This window comes from Streptopelia decaocto (assembly GCF_964273445.1).
Source record: "Streptopelia decaocto genome assembly, chromosome: 4".
NCBI lineage: Eukaryota > Metazoa > Chordata > Aves > Columbiformes > Columbidae > Streptopelia > Streptopelia decaocto.
Window position 1 is genome coordinate 38,330,120 of NC_138658.1, and position 23,981 is coordinate 38,354,100.

A 23,981-nucleotide genomic window follows, 5' to 3' on the forward strand; every position below is an offset into this window, starting at 1 on the left:
TTAACCTTAAAAACAGAACAGAGTTTGAGATGTGATTTCTCCTAAAACATCTATAACTGATCAAACTTACTAGTTAAAAATGAATTGTAATTGTATGGAGGCATCAGAGGAGAGGTTCTTCACGTCCAACACTGTAGCATTATTCTGCTTTCTTTGGAAACACCATTTGTAACTTTCTGGTAGCAAATGTAGGGTGTATATGCTGATTTACTTTGACATGGTTAAAAAAAAAAGAATCTTACCCCAGTTTTCAAACCAGAATATCCACAGTTGTGCTATCTAGTGCTTTTTTGAGGGAAAGAGATCCTTGGGCAATGGACCTGAAAGCACGCACCTCGATTGATGTCGGGTCCCACCCAGAGGTATGAGTTGGGGTGGAGAGGTGACTCAGGTTCGTGGGTGCCCTCTGTTGTAAAACAGTACACACGATACTTAAGGTCTGTAGACAAAAAGCATGTATTTTGCAGCTTGGCCTAATTGGCAAATGATTTGGTGGCAGAAGGATTTATGTGATTTAAGTTCAATTGGTAAACATAAAACGTTTGCAGGACATGTGGGGCTGTAAATCTATACATGTATATGTTACTATGTTAGTTAGAAAAGCAAAAGAAGTATAGGAAAGAAAGAAAAGAGAGAGAGATTCAACTATCTTTATGGCTCCACTTTGTGTATGATGGGGTTTGTTGTCTCAGATCCAGCAATGTGCCGTGTCCTCCAGTGTCTTGTTCAGTTCCTGTGGTGAGACTGCTGGATGGAGTGGTCCTCAGGGTGGTGGGTGGCCGCCAGCAGTATTTGTGCAGGTGGGCTTTTATAGTCCTCTGGATCGCTTGCTTGCATAATGTTTGCACTTTTGTGCCGGCATCCGTGGGGGGTGATTGTGAGAGATGGAAAAGTCCTGGATGGAGCAGCCACGGGTCTTCTCCCTTAGTACCATGCTGCCTATCAGGAGACAGGGCTACGTGCCCTTCAACACGTGTGCCCCAGCCGGCCTTTGTCTGTGGCTGTTAGCTTGTTGTTGATATGTAAATCGCAATTCCAGTTGTCCCATCTGCTGCTACTAGGGATGTGACATCTCCTGCTAGATGTTGTAAAACTGGTTTTGCCACAATGATTTGAGACATTCTCCTTTTCAGTCTCTGACAATTGAATGCTTTTCATTAAAAGTAAGGTGTTTTCCATGTAATGTTTTTTCATAATTTGATGTCTAAGCAGTGATTAACACAATGCCAGCTTTACCCTGTCAGTGTCCAGTGGACATGCCATTGGATAGAATGCCAGGCCTGACCAAATCCTGGCAAGGCAGATCACACCTGGAAACAGTTTGTCTGGGGTGAATTCTCCCAACTGTTACTCATTTTAATGTCTGAAACCAGAAAAGTCAAACAAGACAGTTCGCAGTTTGTGGTCACAGAATTACTGTGAAATTTATAAATATGCTGTTGTGGTTTAACCCGACAAGCAGGTAAACACCACAGCCCGCCATTCACTCACTCCTCTCCCCAGGAGGATGGGGGAGAAGGTCGGAAAAAAGGTAAAACTCGTGAGTTAAGATAAAGACAGTTTAATAGGACAGGAAGGGAAAATAATAATGATGATGATAATAAAATAATATAGAAAACAAGTGATGCACAGTGCAATTGCTCACCACCCACTGACTGATACTCAGCCAGTTTGTGAGCAGTGGTTGCTGCTGTCCAGCCAAATCCACCCATTTATACACTGAGCATAATATACGGTATGGAATATCCCTTTGGCCAATTTGGGTCAGCCGTCCTGGCTGTGCCCCTGCCCAGCTTCTTATTGTGCATCTCCAGCCTCCTTGCTGAATAGTCCTTGACTTGGTATAAATATTGCTTAACAACAACCAAAATTTAAGTGTATAATCAAGATTCTCCTCATACTAAATCCAAGACACAGAGCTATACCAACTATTAGGAAGATAATTAACTATTCCAGCCAGAACCAGGACATGTGTCTTGAATGATAAGAGATTGTCTATGTAATCAAAGATGTAAAAAGAAGAAGGACTGAATACTAGTTCACTGTGGTTTTGAAAGACATGATTCTGTAGAAACAACTTTTTTTATTTAAAAAAAGAGTTTGAGAATCTCACAAATGTCAAGGAAACTATAAAATATATTTATTTGCTTGAGGGATGGTATATTTTTCTAGATTTCCTTGTTTAGAATTGTGCTTTCTTGGTTTTGGTGGCTTTTATTTGGTGGTGTTTTTTGGTTTTGTTTGTTTTTTCTTCTCTTTGTTTTAAATATTTTCACCCTCTGTTTACAGTATTAAAAAAATCATTAAAATAGGATCCAGTTACATAATGAAGGTTTAATCATAAAACAAGTTATGCACAAATTTGAGCTAACGGTAGAAAGTAAATAAGAATGTCATTAGTAATAGTTGTATAAAAGTGTCATAGGGTAGTTGTCCAGTTTTTGTTTTATTTTCATGAGGTTTTTAGTCTAAAGATAAAATACGTTTATTTTTAAAATAGAAGTTTAGGAATTTGAATTTTATGGAATAGCTTCTTAATAGTTCACCAGTAGTTTATTTGAGGTTCAACAAAAAATAATTTAAGATATAAGACAGAAATAATTTTTCCAATTACAGTTTTAGATGTGTATCATAGAAAGTATTCATTTATCCTACTAATGCATTTCTTGGATTTTGGTTCTTTAAATTAAGCAAATTTTACCTTCCTCTGTCAGTTGTTTGATGTCTCAATAATCAAGGTGATTTATCGATGTAAAGCACTGATACAAGGAGAATGCTTGTAGTTTAAAGAGAAGGTATATTTGCCTGCAGCTTTTGTGATGCAGTTTGTATGTCATACTTACCTTTTTTCCTCCTATTCATATTATAGGAACACGTACAAGTATACATGACGATTTCTCTTTGCAGATTAACAGCAAGAAGAAAGAATCAGCATGGGAGATGACAAAAAGTTTGTACGATGCGTGGTCAGGATGGCTAGTAGTCACGCTAACTGGTTTGGCATCAGGTAAATTAAAAAACAGAGCATTTCTTTCTTCATGTTTGTCAGCAAGTATAGTTACTGTACTTTTTGTTTGTGTGTTATCCACCAACCCGGTTGAGAGCTGGTTCTGACCACTGCCAGAGTTCCATGAGGGAAGGAAAGGGTTGACTTTTTCGATTTACAGGCTTTAGCATTTTGAGGGGAGGGTTTACTAATCAAATGGAAAACGAAATCCTGACTGAATTTAGTGAGAGTTTCTCAGTTATTGAAATTCCACCTACTAAATTATCAATGTTCTTTAATCCTGTGATTTACATTGCTGTTTTCTCTTTCTGTTAAATTTGGCTTTTTTTTCTTGTAGGATTTTTTGTGAAAGTGTATTAATTGATTCTGCCAGATGTTTTTTCTGCTGTGAATTATTTGTTTGTTTGTTTGCTGGGAATTTTATTGAACCCGTTAGTTTATTTCACATGAACCAAAAGTTAGCTCTGGTTTATGTATAGTTCTGGTAAACATACTTCTCATAAAGGATATGTTTATACATGAGCAAAGTCTAGCTATATGTTTATGTCATACCTTTCTAGAGGTTGTTACACAGAAAATATTAGCTTTAACAGGTGAAGTTTGTTGGCCTCTACTTCAACTCTATCTTTTCTTTTCAATGTATTTTAGGATGAGTTTTACAGCTAAAATTGTCTGATAGTTTGTGTCCCCACTGTCAAGCAGTGTTGCATTCTAACAGCATAGTTTGGAGTGACTGAAATGTGCAGGAGTGAGAAGTAACCAACTTAGTGCCCGCTTTTTCCGAAACAGTATTTCAAACAGAGATCCTAGATTAAATGCAAGGAAAATTTAATTAGTTGCAGAGTATGGCTATGCCTGCTAAAAAGGCATGGTAACTGTATAATTACTACTTGTATACATAATCACTTTCACAAATCGCATATAAATTAATCTATATGCAAAGTATATGTTGTAGCATGTTTATATACTTCCGAATGTACAAACTGGGAGTGTACAATTACTGGAAATTGCTTGTGATAATTTGGGTGGGAATGTGCAGTGCTGTGTTTCCACCCCCCCAAGCTGCTATGTATATTGAAATTGCTTTACTGCATTTCTGAGCAAAAAAGCAAGCACATTCTGGTTGTGAACTTTCCTAGCTTTTTCGGTTTCAGTTGCTTTCTATTGTATGTGTCTAGTGAATCTTAAATGGTGCAACATTGATTTCAGTCATGGGGGGATCTTTTGTGCCCATATTTGATTAGTTTGGTTGAAATTTTGTTCTGCTGAAATATTGCTTTTTACTTTGGCCCAGGATCCCAAACTGAGGGTCTGTAAAGATTAGTAAATAGAAATTAGAAAATCAGAGGTAATTCTCTACCAGCAACTTGCACAAGTAAACTGTGTCTGTCTCTAGACAGTTATTTCTAGTAGTGATTAATACTTCAAAAATAATAAATTATAACTCGCAGCTGTACATATTCACAAAAATACTGACTTTAGAAGTATTAATAGTTTTTCAATATACTGCTACCGTGAAAAGCTATTTTGCTTTAGTCAAAGAAAGGATTTTTTTTTTAAATCCTTTGAAGCAATTCCGCATGTTAGGCCTGTTTTTTTGAGGACTCTTCAGCAAGTTTTCTGCATGTATTTACAACACAGAATCCTTCTTCAGGTTTGAGTTTCTGAACTGTTCAGTATCTCTACTGTTTGTTACCTGCAACAGGAATTTTAAGTACTTACCACGTTACACAGTTAAGTTACTTTGCACATGGATTACGGGAATGTCATCAGCATTTATTTGGTGTTTTATTTATGTTGTTCAAAAACTGCTGTTGGCAAGGTAAGAATGATTTTCTACAAACATGCTATTCTGTACAAAACATAGTAGAATAGCTCATGAGCTCTCTGAAGCATGGCAAGGTAGTTTTGTCAGAAGGTTTATTGTCTTCTGTGTCACAAAAATGTATCAGTTCTCTTTTGACTCTTAACTCCTTAGTTTTCAGTGGACTGTTCAAGAAGTATGGCATAGGAAAAAAAAAAAAAAGATACATTTAACTTAGGAACTATACACAGTACTAAATTCTTCAGCAAATACTAATCTTACCATATTGCAAACAGGATATATTCCTGGAAATCAGTAATGTTTTAAATGTATATTTCTTTAGGTTTTCTGTCATTTCAATTTACATCAATTAATACCAGCACATTTAATCATTTTAGCTGTGTCTGTTATTTCTGTTTACCAGAATATTAATACAAACCTGTTTCTCCAACAGGGGCACTGGCAGGATTAATCGATATCGCTGCTGACTGGATGACTGACTTAAAGGAAGGCATTTGCCTTAGTGCTTTGTGGTTTAACCATGAACAGTGTTGTTGGGGTTCAAATGAGACCACATTTGAAGAGAGAGATAAATGTCCGCAGTGGAAAACATGGGCAGAACTAATAATTGGGCAAGCAGAAGTAAGTATGTACCTATTCTGTGATGATCTTGCTCAGCAGCTCGACTGAACATGGAAAGAAAATGGTCTTAAGGTTAGGGTACTAAACATGGATTTGGGCTGTACTGTCAACTCTGTTTTTCAGCATTTGAGTTGATTAATAGGTTATACTGTAATAAATATGCATTTAATGCACTGCAAGGGGACTTGGAATGTTGCAGGTGTGAGTAAATTATGGGAGTATAGAATGGTTAACAACATGAGAATTTCTGTTCATCATCATATACATAACAAAATAAAAATTAAAATGGTGGTGTTCTCCAATAACTAAGGATAGATTTGGTTTATTTTTCCACCACAAAATTTTTCAAGAAGATTTACTCAGTATTCAGTAGATGTTAGCAGCTAATAGCTATTAAAAAATACCTGTGTTATGTTTATTGTTTATTTTTAAGGTAAAGTGTTAGAACACTTTATACCTTGTATAACCTAGTCTTTGCTGATTTGTGGGTGTCACGACTTCATGCTTTTCAAACAAAACTGTCTCTTGGCTTGGTAATAATTACTGTCCCGCAAAATGTGTGCATACTTGCAGCAAGAGTACTCCTGGCTTATTTTAAGTAGTGATTTTGCTCCTGTATCAAATTTAGATTCTGACTTTTTTTGTTGTTGTTGTTTTTGCTTTTAGGGTCCAGGTTCATACATAATGAACTACATAATGTACATTTTCTGGGCTTTGAGCTTTGCCTTTTTAGCAGTTTCTTTGGTGAAGGTATTTGCTCCCTACGCCTGTGGCTCAGGGATACCTGAGGTAAGGTCTAACTAATATGTACATTACAGATGTTTCATATTAACATGAAAATTCCTGCTGGCTTTCATGGTTGGGTGAATCCAAGAGGGAGCGCCCTGTGACTTTGATGAAATCCATTAATACAAGTATTCAAATATGAATAATGTAATTGTTCTAATTTGCTGCTGAGAATTTCAGAGAATCCCCTGAGTTTGTAGGTTTAGGTTTTGCTGCCCACTTCTGGTTGGACTACTTTTTGAGGAAGCACTCAGCTTAGGAGAGTAAACTTCTGTAGAGTGATTGCCAAACCTCACCCCAGTCCCCCCACATCCCTGCAGTGATGAGAAATCAGTGGTTCATTGACAGAGTATTGATCCTTTGATACAGCAATTGGTCTTTTGTTGCACTGGTTTTAATCGCCTTAACAAGCACAAACCATCAGACAGTTACAAAGTAAAATGTATAGTAGCCTCAAAACCTCATTGTTTTTACAATTGCTGTCTGCTGCTGTATGCAGAATGGGAGGGAAAAATCCAAAGTCAAAGACTGGTGAGTCTCACTTCTCCAGTCATTCTGTAAATACTTCTGTATGTATGTGTGTTGTAGAAGTTGAAGGAGAAATCCTGCCTCTGAATTCCAAGTCTGGAGTAGCTCTGTGCCATTATTCCAGATGAGATTTCATCTTGAATTGCTTTCCAAATTTAGCTGACCTTTATTTTCCAGACACAGGTGCCCAGTGTTTTGTGTACATGCTGTTTATAGACATGTTGTCCTTTTCTGTGATAACTATATTATTTCCTATATATGAGCATATTTTCTGGGCTAATATGATGCTGGTAGGCAAAGTAATACCTTAGGTGAGTGGCACATCTTTTTTAGTGGAAAAAAGCTGATCTTTTCCATCTTTATGTCAAGGAATCTACTGTTAAAGTTTTATGTGGAGATGGTAAAACATAAGGAGAAAACCAAGAGGTGTGAAATTGGTGCAAATGTGATATTGCTACAGTAGATGACCTTGAGTATAGTTTTTGCAGGTTTATTTTTTGTTTGGGAGTTTTCTGACTTTCACTTGATAATTTACATCATAAACCAATGAATGCAGTCTCAGAAGCTGCTGCAGATTAATTTTCTACTAAATGTAGTTGATAATGTTGTTGTATGTTATTGTCCAGTGTTTCAGAGTAAGTTCCAAGTGAAAGCCTCTGGCAACTAAATGGACTCAGTGTAGCGATCTGAACAATTTAAAGTGTGATAAAGTTAGTCATTTGAAAAGGCTGGTTTTGAACTTATGCAGCTAAAATGATAACTTGAGCTATTTTCTGAAGAAAGCAGAATACGGTAACAGATATTGTTTCTTTTTCTTCCAGATAAAAACTATTTTGAGTGGCTTCATCATCAGAGGTTACCTGGGGAAGTGGACTTTGATGATAAAAACAATTACTTTAGTCTTGGCTGTCGCATCAGGTTTGAGTTTAGGAAAAGAGGGTCCCTTGGTACATGTTGCCTGCTGCTGTGGGAATATTTTTTCCTACCTCTTTCCAAAATACAGCACAAATGAGGCTAAAAAAAGAGAGGTAAGTTCTTATAAAAGCATTTCTAGAATGTATTCAATATCCATACATTTAAAAGACAATATTTGTTCTCTCAGACAGTCTTGAGGCTTCGATTATCAATAGTTATTTATTGTGTTAAAAACAATGTATTAATTATCCCTATAATTCTCCAAGGTAAATAGTTTCCATGTCGAATAAGTTTGCACTTCTCCCACCTCAGAAACTGTTTGATTTTACTTAAATGCTTTCTGGGCTTTGCTCTACATTTTTGTAATGATGAGTGTCTTCAGTTGTGAGGACAGCAGGGAATTTTTGAATCTGTGAACAAAATATTCATGGAAAAGGATTGGTGACAACAGGGTTTCTGCTCTATTTCAGTTAATTGTTGTTAGTGAGTGTGGTGGATTAGCTGTGGTGCCCACCAAGCCGCTCTCTCACCCCTCCTCCTCAGTAAGATACCAGGAGAAAGTAAGATGAAAAGCTCCTATGTCAAGATAAGGACAGGGAGATCACTCACCGATTGCTGTCACAGGCAAAACAGACTAGACTTGAGAAAGATTACTTATTGCCAATAAATAACAGAGTAGGATAGTGAGAAATAACAACAAAACTAAAACCACCTTGCCCCTGCTCCACCTTCTTTGCAGGCTCAACTTCATTCCTGACTCTTCTATGCCAAAGGGGCACAAAGGGATGGGGAACGGGGCTGCAGTCACTTTGTAACACTATGTCTCTGCTGCTTCTTCCTCCTCATACTCTTCTTCCGTTCCAGCAAGGAGTCCCTCCCATGGGAGACAAGTCTTTCACCAGCTCCTTCAGCTTGGGTCCATTTCCACAGGGTGCAGTCCTTCAGGAACAGACTGCCTCAGCCTGGATGCCCTACAGACTGCAGTTCCTGCCAGAAAACCTGCTCCTGCGTGGGCCCCTTTCCACAGACCGTGGCTCCTGCCAGGAGCCTGCTCTGTCATGGGTTTTCCACAGGCTGCAGCTTCCTTTAGGGCACATCCACCTGCTCCAACTTGGGGTCTTCCCCGGGCTGCAGGTGGATCTCTGCTCCACCATGGACCTCCATGGGCTGCAGGGGGACAGCCAGCCTCACCATGGTCTGCACCATGGGCTCCAGCGGAATCTGCTCTGGCACTTGAAGCACCTCCTGCCCTCCTTCTTCACTGAACTTGGTGTCTGCAGGGCTGTTTCTCTCATGTTTTTCTCTCTTTCCCAGCCGCCATGCAGTGTTTCTACCATTTCTTAAATATCTTATCACAGAGGCACCACCAGCATCACTGACTGGCTCAGCTTGGGGCAGCAGCGGCTCCATTTTGGAGCCGTTTGGAACCAGCTCTGGTGGATATGGGGCAGCCTCTGGTGTCTTCTCACAGACGCCACCCATGCACCCCCCCGCTACCAAAACGTTGTCACATAAACCCAGTAGAGAGAGCTATGCTAACGAAGACAGTTACGGTCATAGAGAGTAGCAAGTTTTAACATTCTTATTAATTCAATAAAATTCTCGTATTGTAAAATATGAAAGGATATCATCCCAGCTGGGCTTCAGGTCTGAGGCTCAACTTCCGTACTTCTAGGAGACTGCAGAGCATGGGAAATTTGGGTTCACTTCCTATTTCAAAGCTGTGTATTCTTAAATCATTTAACTCCTGTGGTTCATCTGTTCATCTCTGAATAATGTAATAATTCTTTGAGTTTCTCTGTGTATTGTTCCATAGGTATGTAAGGGCTACTACCTGAGATCAGTGTTCTTGCAAGGAAATCGTCCAATATTGTTATAATTAGCACACACTTTAATCATCCTCATATATTGAACATAATTCATCTATGATGCTGTAGGACCAGCTGTTGCATCAGTTCCTCTTAATCTCTCCTTTGATCTCAGTTCACCTCAGATCTTTTGCAGGTTTTTGCTTGAAGACTACTGGGATGAGTCCCATCAGGCCCCGTGGACTTGTGAACATTCAGCTGATAACAGCTACTCCCTTACAATTTCAGTGTCCACAAATGGAAAGTCACTGTTGCCACCCTTGTGGTCCTCTGACTCAGAGGACTGGGCAGCCCAAGGTCTGTCAGTATTATTAAAGACTGAGGCAAAAACTGCATTGAATGCCTCTGCTTCTTCCTCATCCTTGTCAGTCAGATGACCATCTTCAACAAATACAGGTCCAGTGTTTTCTTTAGACTACTTCTTGCTATTAACATACTTAGAAAAGCCTTTCTTGTTATCCGGCACAGCACTGGCCAGTTTCAACTGTAATTGAGCTTTGACTTTTTTGTCATCTCCTTGCATATATGAACCACAGCTGTGTGATCTTCCTGCGAAGCCTGATCTTGCTTCCAGAGATCATACAATTTCTTTTTCCTCTTGACCTCCATGAGCTGTTCCCAGTCCAGCCAAGCTGGTCTTCTGCCCTGCTTGCTTGACTCATGACACAGTGGAACTGGCTGCTCAAGCACAGAAGAAGCTTACTACAGTTCCTTGGAAATGAGATACCAGCAGTTTCGTACTGAAGCACAGACTCCTTCATGTGCTTTGCTGGGGAGGCTTTCAGCAGCGTCCTTGGCTTCATCATGGCTAGTACCTGTTCAGTAGTTGCTGCCGCCACTGGCCACAGCTTATGAGCATCCTGATACACTTAACTTTTCTGTTATCAAGTCTCTGTGTCCTTGATAGAAGCATAGAAGAAACTGATAACTGTAATGAGATTTTGTTGTTCATGTTTAAAGCATATCACAGGCTGCAAATAAAGCCCTCACCATTGTTCTTTTTCAGGTGTTGTCAGCTGCCTCAGCAGCAGGAGTATCTGTAGCCTTTGGTGCGCCAATTGGTGGAGTCCTTTTCAGTCTGGAGGAGGTATGTCAAGAGATGGCACTGAAGGATAGATATTAAAAAGAATCTCTTTTAGCATGAGTAATCTTAGACCCCTTTAAGCTGTGGAGTCTTTTCTAAGAAGGAAATTATTTCTGGACCCACATTTTGAAAGTCAAGAGTCCTGTTATCAGCAAACTGCCACGGATTTTTTTTTTTTCTTTTCTCTGGATGAATGTCAGCTTTGCTTTATTCTCAGTTATATTTTTCTGGAGAAGAGCTGAGTCAGTTAATAATTACAGTTTACATACAGATAGAGATATAACAGTTTTTCCCTCTAGGAATGTATTCTAAAAAAACAAAACAAACCCCAAAGAACAAGCAAACAAATAATACCCCAAAAACTAACAGGGAGCTTTCTTTTTTATTTTGCAAGAGGCTGGAGAAACCTATTCGGCAGTTTTGTGATGCAAGTTTTTAAACATTTCTTAAAGTTTCAAACACTAAACACAATTGAATACGTTAATTGTTAAAAAGACATATATACTGTAAAACTGATCTCCAAGGCAACCAAATTCTGTTCTCCAATAAATGTTTCATATTAAATCAGTTTTCACTAGTTGTTTTCAAAATACATAAGAATGTTATTTAGATCATTAGCATTTTTAAAGAGTCTAAAAATCTAAACATCTGAGTTGAAAAAAGGAAGCAAAATATCCTTTTGTATATAATTTTGCTGTATCATTAGGGGATTTAGAAGAATTCTTTGTTGCCCCATAAAACCTCAGAAGAAGACTCTATTGAAATTGAAATTCAAATCCGGCTACGTGGGGCTTGAGCACGAAATGGTGTGTTCTGTTTGAGGATTTTTTTTTTTTTTTACCTTTTAGCAATACTTCATAAAAATAACACATCTGCCTGAAACATTTACATGTTGGCTGAAGGGAGGTGAAACAGTATTAACAGGAAACTGGAGAGAGTTAATAACTCGAGAGAGCAACTAGTACATTGTCTGGTTCTTATGAATGCTAGAAAAAAATACTTATAAACAGAGAAGCTTTTAAACATAAATTGCCATGCATTATTTTCTAGCAGTTTTAAAACAGCAGTGGTTTCAATACTGCTTTAATGTTGACTTGAAAACTGATCTAAGTATGACTTCTTGTAGAGCTTTTTAAAAATGTAGTATGTGCTGGAGAGCTAGTGTTCCAATTGATACGAATAACACTGATACCCTACAAGTGCTTTTTCTATCATATATCATGTGAGCAGAAGGACTGTAACGTGCATAAAACAGTCGTCCCAGCATGTTTAATTGAATCACTAATAATTCTCATATTTTGCCTTTTGCAGGTCAGTTACTATTTCCCCCTGAAAACTTTATGGAGATCATTTTTTGCTGCTTTAGTAGCTGCATTTGTTTTAAGGTCCATCAATCCTTTTGGTAATAGCCGCCTAGTTCTTTTTTACGTGGAATATCACACTCCTTGGTACCTTTTTGAACTGCTTCCTTTTATTCTTCTGGGAGTATTTGGTGGGCTCTGGGGAGCATTTTTCATCCGAGCAAACATCGCATGGTGTCGTCGCCGCAAATCTACGAAATTTGGGAAGTATCCTGTCCTGGAGGTTATTATTGTTGCAGCAATAACAGCTGTCATTGCATTTCCTAATCCATATACAAGGCTAAACACCAGTGAGCTTATTAAAGAGCTCTTCACAGACTGTGGGCCGTTAGAATCCTCCTCCCTCTGTGACTACAGAAATGATATGAATGCGAGCAAAATAGTAGATGATATTCCTGACCGTCCAGCAGGCACTGGAGTCTATTCAGCTATATGGCAGTTGTGTTTAGCACTCATATTTAAAATAATCATGACAGTCTTCACCTTTGGTATCAAGGTAAGCATGAATGCAGTGGTGGCATCACCAGTTGTGATGATGTAATTGTTGCCTTTCTCATTTCCCATCTTGCAAAGCTAGCAGCTGTGTTTATAGATTTTTTTTTAATGTGGACTTCTTTTATAAAAAGGTCTTTTTACCGTTGTTAACAAGCAAGTTTTGTAGAAAACTATTAAGTTTAATTAAATTCAAACTAGCCCTTTGCTCAGCTGAATAGGAACATGTGCTAAATTTAATAAGGAACAGTAACTGTGTGGGTGGGTGGCTGTTTGTATGGGCCTGATTCAGCAATAAGGATGATTCCAAAATTTCCAGGAGCTGAGTTCAGCTGAGTTCAAACAAAACCACTCAGGTTCCCTAGTTGTGTTACATGAAATAATAAAAGACACTATTTCTTGAGCAACTTGTAGGTTTGGTTTTTTTAATCCCCTCTCTCATTTATCACATAAATGTAATTACTGCAGACTGTCAAAAGGAACAGATGATGATTTCTTTCCTGAAATTTCCAGTATTGCATGTCAAAACTAGAAAGCAGGCTTTGTTCATGTGAGTGTAGTGGGAATTTCTTCTCCATTACCAAGCAGCGTAATTTTTGTTGTTCCTGGTTATTTTGTACTTCTGTTTTGGTGCTCTCTTCAGCGTCTCTGCAAGCTGTGGCCATTTTGTGAATGGCATATAACTGTCATGCCTTCATCATTTTCTGTCTTTTCAGGCTCCCTTCATAGTTTTTTGCAACTACATCATTATCAAATGTGTCTTAACACAAACATATTGTAGAAAGTTCCTTAAGCAGGATTTGCATTTAAACTGGCTTTAACTTTTCAGTCTACATGGCTGTTCCATGTAACTGTATACATAAGAAAACACTTCTTTACTGTGAGGGTGGCTGAACACTGGAATAGGTTGTCCAGAGAACTTCTGAATTCTCCATCTTTGGAAATAGTCAAAACCTGACCGGATGCAATCCCGGGTAACCTGCTGTAGTTGACCCTGCTTGAGTAGAGGTGGTGCTTTACACAGTCTGGAGTGGTCACGTCCAACCTCAGCCATTCTGTCGTTCTGTAACTGACAGAACAATATCATGTTGTGTTCCTCACTTGTTGATATTTTAGATGATGTTGCAATCTGTTATTTGAAGTTATTTTCCATATATTGATGGGTAAGAGAAATCCATTCCTTATATTTTAAATGCTAGTCTTCCATAGGTAAAAATTTCAGACATTATTCTATAACATAACCACTCCAATGTATTATATTCACTTACTGTATTTCACTTATATCAAGGGTTCTGCCCTTCTAAGCATCACAACATTTACCATTCATTTGCTCATTTGCATCTGGCTCTTTTTCATGGGATTGTCACCACAGGATCACACTTTGATTACAGAAGGGTAGGGCTTACACTTCATTTGAATTTGGTTCATTTTCTCCTAACTTCAGCATCTGCAATTTGGTGGAAATATTTTTGTGAAGTTGTAAGAATATATTTTATCACTTTGGAAATAAGCAAGGAGTCCTGGTGTTGTCATTGATGGGACTCTTTTATACACATTTCTCTGAAACTTTAAAGCATATGGTTAGAAAGCTGGTTAAAATGTCAGCCAGTATCTGGAGGAGGGGGGATGTCAATTCAATATTACATTTACTTCCATTTTATGCTTTATTTCTATGAAAGGAGGAGAAAATGCAATTTTTTTTTTAAATTACTTTGTAATTAAAATCATTATTAAGGATCCTCTGGGCTCTCCAGGTGTGTTCCTGGAGCTGTAGCCATGTGCAGACACACGCAGCCCCACAGGAACTGTTTCCCTGGGAGATGAGCAAAGGCCCTTGGCTGGGGCTGGTGGGACGTGCAGGTTGCTGCTGCTCCTGCTGCTGCAGACAAGGACCACCAGGAAGCTGATATGGCACTGTGTGGTTGGTTTGTTTTGATTTTTCTTTCAGGTTTTTGTACATAAACTGTACTGCTTATTATCAGTAGACTCTTTACTGTGCCTAAATGCTGATGATCAACAGCTGGGGTGGGATTACAGCTTTGCCTCAGAACCTGACTGGTGTGCAGCTGCGCTACCAAAGAAGTGGAAAGTTGCACCCATATCCTGATTTCTTGCTCATTATGATATGTGTGCCATAGAACAGATAATTTCCTCTGTAGTATAACTTGGGTTAGGCTGGCATGCACTGGAGAAGAAAGCTGAGATGAATTACAGCATAACTTTCTTTCCTTGTTCCTTCTCAGTGAAAGTTCCTCTTCACTTTGTGACTTGTGATTCAGAGGCTTATGCAAACAAATGCCACTGTAAAATCATAATTATGGTTAGACTAGTAACCATGGAAAGAAGAGAAGGAGCTATATGGATTAAAAAGTTATGTTAACAAAGGACCAGAAACAATTTGGGTGTAATTTCCATGTGGACACTGAATTTCTGTGGCATACCGCTGTAGCAGACTATAATCTCAGGCAGATTCTGAGAATTTTATTTAATTGCTTTAATATCTAAAATGTTAATTTTTCAGAATGCTACTGAACTGATTTCCAATAAATAATTTTACTCAGGAAAAAAAGAAAAAAAAATAAGGAGTTAGAAAAGGGTTTAGATGCATGATTAATTGTGGGAAATAACAGTAGTGGTATAAACGCACAATTTGGATAATATGCTAAAATGATAGCATTGAATAGTTGCTTCTTATCGACACTGAAATGTTAGGTAATTCAGGATGGGAATGAAGGATTAGTGAACTTTTTTGCCAAAACTGTTGCTGGCTTTCAAACACAAAGTTTGCTATGTTCGTGTGTCCTTGGTTTGTCTCTTAGAAATCATCTCTCCAGCCATAAATACTGGCAATATAATAATAATGCAAATAGATTCTGAAATACAGTTCTGCACCAGCTGTTGGATTCCATGGTAAAATTCATGGTTTGGAATTGCACAATACTTAAATTTCGCAGCTGTGCAGTGGGAAAAAAATTATGTGTCCTGTTACACCAGGAGTGTGGTTCTTTAATGAAGTTATTTTGACAAGATAGGTTTAGGTGCATTTAGACGAAAAGTAAAAATTCTACCACTTATTTGTAGTCAGGTCTGTACCTCAGTCATGGTAGAAAACATTTTGATACTAACAGCTGCTGTAAGGAGAAGCAGTGGGCATTTCCAGTTTAATGAGACATATAGACACCAGTGTGTTTTTTTGGAAAGAAGATGAGCTTCCTAAGGAGGAGAAAAGATACACAACAGCAGTTTCTCAGATGCACCCTCACTCTTTATGAAGCTGCTGATGAAAGCAAGACTTGCAATAATATTCTGTTAAGCCATGTTGGTATTGCAAGGTTGTGTGGCCTTTTCAGGTTTTAGTTAATAACAGAAAAACAGTTTAAATAACTAAAACTACATTATTTTTGTTTGTTTCTTTGTTTTTCTTTTTTAAGTAATGTGGGGTTTTTTTAAGTAATGCGTTATCTACTTTTTGCAATGGGAGTTGTCTTGCCTTTTTCTCTCTTATTTATCATTTCTATGTAGACTTCTTTGTATGGGAAACTGCAATATAACAAGCAAAGCCCCTTTTAAAAATCACCTGTTTAGTTGGCTGTGTAGTGTATAGCAGTGTTAGGAAGCAGTTTGGGAAGGCAGTCATTTAGTAAGTGAATGTTGACTCATAAGAACATGAAGTAATAAGGGAGTTAGGAAATAGGAAGACCTTTTGATATTAGTAGCACAGCTCAGATTGGACACACATATGGTAAGAATTGCGCTGTTGGCACTGAGTCTAATTTGTGGTCCTGTGTTGGTGATAGATTTGCTCTTAAATACAGTAAAATACAACCACATTACTAAAAGGGATCCAGCTAACTGGGTTGATCAGAGGTATCCATAGCATTGTGTTAAGTTTTACTAACCTTGCAATGTCAATTTACATCTTTTGAACATGACAATTTGAGCATTTGAATCTCTTTTAGAGGAAAAAAAATATAAAACTATGCATCAGGTGTGTTCCCTTCAGCATGACAGCAGTTCTTCTGTTTCTGTTGCAGGTTCCATCTGGACTGTTCATCCCTAGTATGGCAATCGGAGCGATAGCAGGAAGGATTGTAGGAATTGCAGTGGAGCAGCTGGCTTACTACCATCATGACTGGTTCATTTTCAAGGAGTGGTGTGAAGTTGGAGCTGACTGTATTACACCTGGTCTTTATGCCATGGTTGGTGCTGCTGCATGCTTAGGTAACTAAAGATAACAAAGTAAATACATATCTCATTTCTTTTACATTGCCAAAATATCGATTAAAAATTAAAGGAGATAGAAACGTGTGCAATTTTGGAACACCTTTTTATGTGGACTTCTCTCTCTTCAGAATAATAGATTCATATCTCTACACAAGACTGTCAGATTCTTATGATCTGAGAAGTAACATATGAAATTTAAATCGACTGTAGGATGAGAAAAAGAAGAATTCAAGTAGGAGTGTTTGCTTTCTCTTTCTGTTATCTACATCAGTCAGAAAAATCAGTTTGTTGAAATGTATAAAGGAGAGGATTTGCAGAGTCAAGTACTGTTGAAATTATCACAAGGAGGTGACGTGATCAGCTGCCACGTCTACATGAACAGCAAAAACTGTTCTTGAAATGAATAATCCAAACAAAACTTTCAGAAGTGTCTAATGATTTGAGGGGCCCACCTTGAGGTATTTTTAACAAGCCTGATTTACAAACTGTTGAAAATCAGCTTCATGAAAAGAGGCTTAAGTTGGGCACCTGAACTAGGAGAGGTTTTTTGAATGTCTTGTCTTGTCCTAGCTTATAACTTCATTGCCTTAGAAATTAAAAGTTATTAGTACACATTCTGGAAAAAAAAAAAGCAGACCTCTTCCTTAAGGAAAAGTACATTTGAGTGACCAAATAAACTAGTGGTATGAATTTATTTTCTGGAGAGATTTCTTACTCTTTTACTAGATCAACTTGAATACCTTTTGAAAGCATTGAAAGAAAGATCGTACTCTTTTATTGAGTGAAGATACAGCATCAGAAACCTTGGCAGAAAAAAACATCTTCAATACTAACGTACTAACGAAAGAGAAATATAATTCCAGTCTTCTCCCATGGTACAAGACAGAGTTTTCTTTTCGCCAGCTCAGAATTCTCTTAAGCTTTTATGATTCAGCAACAACATTAGATTCCTAATCCTTTGGACAGCACAGCTGTTGAATTGTTACCTGTGACTTCCCTGCATTAATTCCATCTTTTTTCCAAGTTATTATCTTAGCAGTTTTCCTTGCATTTCTCGCTATTTTTAACCTAGGTGTGGTAAGGAGAAATACATAGTTGTAGTCTTAGCTTACATGAATGAACTGCACATGTTTTTTAAATCCCTTTATTGTCTTTCTAAGAATTTTCCCTAAAGCTCACTTTTAATTCTAAAAGTTTTGTGGTGTTTTGTGGTTTGTGGGTTTGTTGTTGCTGTGGTTGTGGTGGTGATGGTGGTGGTGGTTGGTTGTGGTTGGTTGCTGTTGGTTGTTGTGTGGTTTCTTTGTCTTTTTTTTGTCTTTTTTTTAATGTCTACTTTTCTTTTTATTATACAGAATATTTGTTAGATGACCTCCAGTGGCAAAGTTGTATTTGTAGTTCTCAACAGGAAGGCAGGAAATTCTAAATTCGTTATTATTTGTTTTTATCTAAATTCATTCTTATCTACCATTTTTCTTGCAGGTGGTGTGACAAGGATGACTGTGTCCCTGGTAGTTATTGTCTTTGAGCTAACAGGAGGGCTGGAATATATTGTGCCCCTCATGGCTGCAGTCATGACCAGTAAGTGGGTAGGAGACGCCTTTGGTAGGGAAGGCATCTACGAGGCACACATCCGACTGAATGGATATCCTTTCTTGGATGCAAAGGAAGAATTTACTCACACAACACTGGCTGCTGATGTTATGAGACCTCGAAGAAGCGATCCACCTTTAGCAGTTCTGACGCAGGATAATATGACAGTCGAAGACATAGAAAACTTGATCAACGAAACCAGCTATAATGGTTTTCCTGTTATTATGTCGAAAGAATCGCAGAGACTAGTGGGCTTTGCTCTACGAAGAGATTTAACTATTGCAATAGGTAATTCTCTGCAAATATTGCATGATTATATATGCTAAGTTAAATTGATTTTATAGCTTAAACCAGAGTTTACTCTCTGTATTTCAAGACTTATTTCAGGTTCCTTGCACAGGCTGGCTGTTCCGTTATTGAAGTATGTGATTATCCTCAGTAGCAGGCTCTGAAGTGGAAAAAATGTTCCTCTCTTTGTCATGAAAACAAGAGTTGTCATACTGAAGTAGGCCAAAACGTCATCTAGTCCAGTATTTTTGTTTGGTTTAAGGCTTTTGCTGGTGTTTCTTTTCTTCAAGTCATGCTACACTAACATTCTTCTTCAGAATTGAGTAATTCTCATTTTAAAACAGAAGGATTCTGTGAGAATTACTATCTACAAGGCATTTTTAAACGTATATTGTACTTCTCTCTGACAATATGTTATTTACAGTTGTTTTAATAAATAAGATTGTATTGTGGAGAGATAAGTAAAATATTAATTATTTTAGTTTTATATTTTTCGATTTGTTTGTGTAATGGGGCATTTGGCCCTGGGTATATGAGCACACAGGCCCCATTTGGGCCCTTTCTCTCCAGGCGAGTCTTAGAACTTGTGTGATACTTGTGACAATGCTTTGTGCACTGGCAAGAAAAATTCTGTGGTTTTTGAGGATACTATCATAACCAAAGGAAAAAAATCAGTATTGTGTAAGACAGTGTTACAAAACTGTAACATTTGGTGTATGAAATCAGTGAGGTTGCATCTTAAACTACTTTTTTTGGTAATTCATACATTTGTATATTGACAAGTATCTCTAACAAAGATACTTGAGAAAGAGACACAAACATCTCCCGTAACTTTTAAAAAAATGTTTTGTGAACACAACACTGTTTACTTTAGTAAAACTTTCGCCTGTGGTCTTAATATTGTGTATACTATGGTATTACATTATGTAGGATGTATAGGAATGTCCAAAACTTGGAAATTATTATAGACATGATACTGTTTTAAGTTTACATTTACTTAAGAGTAAGCAGGGGAATAGCAACACATTCTTCTGATAATACACGTTCACTGGTAAGACTCATTTCAGCTGCTGAGATTGCACAGTGCAACTTGCTTAGTCGTGGATTTTGGCTGGCTTATTAGAGTCATTGTGTGAAAGAGCTCAGGGCACAGGGAGGGTTGCTGATGTCACCAAGGTGATAAAGACATGAGGAAGATCCAGTTACACAAAGTTAAAGAAATTCGTATAACAAGACAACAGGATTTTCAGAGTGATCAGAAATTAGTTCTTTGGTTTCAAACCAACAATAGTTGAATCATGAGGGGGGAGCTGGCAACTGAGGTTGGCTTTCCCTTTCACAGTTTCTTCAGCAGCCATCTATGTGCCTCCTGCCTGGTAGTTTTTAAGCCTTTCCACCTCTTTATAGTAAACGAAAGTCATATTGGAGTAGGAAAGGCAGTAGCCAAAGGATGACAAAGCTGTATGGTAGATGGCTTTTGTGATTTCTGCACAAGCACTTCTTAGGGATAAAGCAGTGGCTATGGAAACAGATCCATATAGCATCTGTCAGAATATCAACATTTACAGGATAACATCAGAGTCTGGTAGTGTTGATTGATCTGTCTGTTTGCACTAAATTATCTTACTCCATGAATATAAATTCTTCCTCCTCTGCTGTTTCCCCCCGCTTCCCTCTTTTTCTTGAAGAAAGTGCTAGAAAGAAGCAGGAAGGGATTGTTGGCAGTTCCAGGGTCTGTTTTGCCCAGCACACCCCATCGCTTCCGGCAGAAAGCCCTCGACCTCTGAAGCTCAGAAGCATACTTGATATGAGCCCTTTCACCGTGACAGACCACACACCAATGGAAATAGTGGTGGATATTTTCCGGAAGCTGGGTCTGAGGCAGTGCCTTGTAACACACAATGGGTGAGTAAAGTGGCAGCAATGCTGTTCATTTCAGTAGATACAGTAACTTTCATTTCCAGGATCATGGTATTTGAACCCAGAAGTTTGTTACTGCAACTGAGGACCTAACTGTTTGTTATGGAGGTGCTGTGCTGTGGCACCTCTCAAGTTCTTATTCCTCCCTTGTAGACCAAGTAAGCAGGCAGGAGATTTCAGTCACTTCAGAATGTTCTTTTAGAAATCAGCTCTTGTTCAGCAGCAGAGTTTTACATGTGACACTTGCATGTGGAGAAGACACAGCTTGTCTCACAGAAATTTAGTCTTGTGCACAGTCTGAGGCCTGTGTTTCCTCATTCTTACATACATTGCACATTCTCAGAATATATATATATCAGCTATTGAACATCTACAAATATCTGGGTTCATAAAAAGTGAGGGAGAAAATGACCCAGTTGATATCTCCTCTTCTGTAGTTCAGTGATGGTGTTTACCACCAAGCTTTTGGGTTTGGAAGACTAAGAATTAAGTAACTGCTACTAGTTCTGGAACTTCAATCTGCAGCTGTTGTTTTTGCACTTCAAAATACTTCAATAAAGTAATTTTAAGATTTAGAATGTTTGTAAATGAGATTATAGGGAATTATCAGCCCAAGGCATGGAAACATAAATGCTCATTAAAGTTGCCTCTTATCTAAATTCCTCCTTTTTTTACATGATCTTTTTCTGTCTAGCCGTTCCTTTGACATTCTGCTTTCCTGTATCTCTTGCTTTAAACACTTGACACACAACACTGCAGCTCCTACCATAGTATCTTGCTTTCTCGTTAGTTTGTCTTTTAAGGCACCTGGGAAGTGAAACATGGTCTGCTAATCCACATCATTTAGGATCAGTGTCCATGGCACAAAACCCAAGAAACCTGAAATATGAGCGGGACTTACTTTGTTTTGCTGTGGGCAACAGGACTGCTGTTATAAGTGGCAAATATTTACATATCACATTTGTTTCCAAGTTTATTTTTTCAGATGTGTTTTAAAACATATTTATTTTACATGTTATCCTGCTTTTTTTTTTTCTTTTTCCTTCAATTCATCCCTGTATTGAATGGCGAGTAGATGTTTCCAGAAGTATAAATGACTCTTTAAAAACCTTTCTCTGATGGGGAAAGGACATCGTGATCTAACAGTGCAGGCATGCAATTATTCTTGTTTTGAGGAGGGAAATTTGAATTGATAAAACTTCAGTGAAGAATATTTACTGTGATTTTTTTTTTCTTAGTTTCTGTTGTGGTTGACTGCCCAGACATTGCCATTGATGTCAAAATAGACTCTGTGCAAGGCTATGTCAAACTGTACTATAAATTTTTAACTTTCATGGTAAGGTAGGAACAAGTATGGATGGCTTTAATAATTCGCTGTTTTCAGACATCCGTATTGGTTGTCCTGCTTCAGTTTACAAACTTGTGATATTCCATGAATACACTGTCCATTACAACAAGATCAGATAGTAAATACTACTATTAGTGGTATTTAACCACAGCATATTGCCATGTGGACATCAAGGACTAATCTATATTTTGGCAAATTTCCTGCAAATTGAATATACCCACATAAGGACACACACCACCTTATTGGTTCCAGTTCAGATTGGAATAGGAACTGTGTAGTAATTGATGCTGATGACAAACGTAGAGATATTTAAAGACTGAGCCCGACTCTTCCAAATTTGCATGACACTATCCATTCCAGGGAATTGCTCTTGATTTACAGTGTCATGAACAACAAATTTGTCTGTTTCTAGGGCCACCAGATAACCCTGCTCTATAGTGCAGCTTCAAAAGTCGACTGCTGTGACTTTACACAATTACTACTTTGTTAATCTGCTGAGGCTTGTTAAAATGTGCATGATGATTTGTATGTGTGAGGAGAAATAACTATTGAAGAAAGGAAATAAAGTAGATTTCAGTTTCAGTGCCTCTAAAACCTGAAGAGATATGAATCTGGGAGAAGGGATGCAGTGCGCTTCCCTGACCTGTACTTGACATGAGAAACCTACATGAGTGGTTAAAGACCCAATTCTGTTCAGCATTTTGGGAGAAAGAAAAGAGGCAATGTCTGGGAAAGGGTACTGACTTTCAAATCATTTTTCATTTAATTATCTCATGAGCTTTCTTGCAACCTTTTTTTTTAATTATTAGTTTTGCTCTGATCCTTTTTCATTATGATTAGAACTACTTTTTATTTGATTTCACACCCAGTTATTAGCATAACATGATCTGTTTCAGGATTGTCTTGGGGATCATCACAAAGAAGAACATATTAGAGCATCTCGAGCAACTAAAGCAGCACGTCGAACCCTTGGTGATTAGATATATCAGATCTCATAATTAGACACATTAGAAGTCAGGAAGCATGAAACTTGTGAACTGTTCAGGGCTTTGATGACATCGGCTGAGCAATGAAATCACCTTATGTTAAAAATTTGTATTAAACCCTAAAATAATATGTGCAAAATCCTTTTGTAGAAATTAAGCTGTTAATATGGACATACTGTTAGTCACAACATTAAAGGAAAGTAAACAATAGACTTTCTGGTATTTTTTGTTCTTGAGATCACAACTCGGTCAGAGTTGATCTGCCAATTTCCGCAGGTGGGAAAGCGCACAGCTAGGAATACTTTTTCCCCTCCTAATGCAAATTAAGACTTTCATATCTGCCTTTTTTTCTGATCTTGACAGCTGTAAGTAGCTGTTAAATAGCAAAGTATCATGTCTTTTGAGAAGCAAAGCCAAGCATATTTTTAATGTATCACAGCATTCCCCTGTAATTCCCTTTTATCAACATGATTTTTTAAAAGTACTCGTTTTTAGTAAAGTCCTGTGACTTTATGTAAAGTCCTGTGATTCTGCGGCTGTTACTTACAGCAATTAATGTACTCCTTTAATAAAATATTCAGTGATATCCTAAGCCACTGAGTGGCACACTACTGTGTTGACTATTGACTTCAGAATCTAGATATTGTTTTAACCATGATGTTGTGAACTAACCTTAGACAGAAAGTAGACTTTGTCTTAATTTGGACATGGGTTACTAGTTACATCTCTACTAAACATACCCACCAAGTTTAGCTGCTTATGTGCAAAACATGCTAATTATGTTCTCATTTTATGCTAATATTTCACAAGTATTTCATGCGTCCTTTAATATGACCAAATAAAATGTACTAACCAGAATAACAAGGGCAGCAGCTCATTCATTCTGCTGTTTGCTTCACCTGTGATATTATCCTTTTGGACAGTCTCACCCTTTTTGATGTTTTGCAGAGTTATAATTTAAAAGCCATGAAGACCCTGTCATAAGAGCACAGTATCTAAATTGGAAAATGAAAACTTGTACTATTCATAATTTTATTTTTTAAAGCTGTGACCTCCAAAAACTAGTTAACTATTTTTTATTCTACAAAAGTTTCATGGCCGCTACTGTGCGCTCCTGTGAGCACATCCAGCCTGAGCC

General features: G+C 37.8%; 1 protein-coding gene across 5 annotated transcripts in view; it reads left to right on the top strand.

Annotated features, from left to right (window-relative positions):
* The window catches only part of CLCN3 (chloride voltage-gated channel 3), a 73,092-nt gene that overhangs the window by 45,612 nt on the left and 3,499 nt on the right, over window positions 1-23,981 (top strand). For 3 of the 5 annotated variants that reach the window (XM_082051828.1, XM_082051827.1, XM_082051829.1), the window contains 10 exons: window positions 2,908-3,007; window positions 5,266-5,453; window positions 6,120-6,242; window positions 7,589-7,795; window positions 10,557-10,637; window positions 11,946-12,491; window positions 16,522-16,708; window positions 18,191-18,589; window positions 20,278-20,494; window positions 22,754-22,829. In XM_082051828.1, coding sequence (XP_081907954.1) covers window positions 2,908-3,007; window positions 5,266-5,453; window positions 6,120-6,242; window positions 7,589-7,795; window positions 10,557-10,637; window positions 11,946-12,491; window positions 16,522-16,708; window positions 18,191-18,589; window positions 20,278-20,494; window positions 22,754-22,829 — 2,124 coding nt within the window. The remainder of the gene's footprint in view (window positions 1-2,907; window positions 3,008-5,265; window positions 5,454-6,119; window positions 6,243-7,588; window positions 7,796-10,556; window positions 10,638-11,945; window positions 12,492-16,521; window positions 16,709-18,190; window positions 18,590-20,277; window positions 20,495-22,753; window positions 22,830-23,981) is intronic. The other 2 variants (XM_082051830.1, XM_082051831.1) reach the window with 1 other exon arrangement.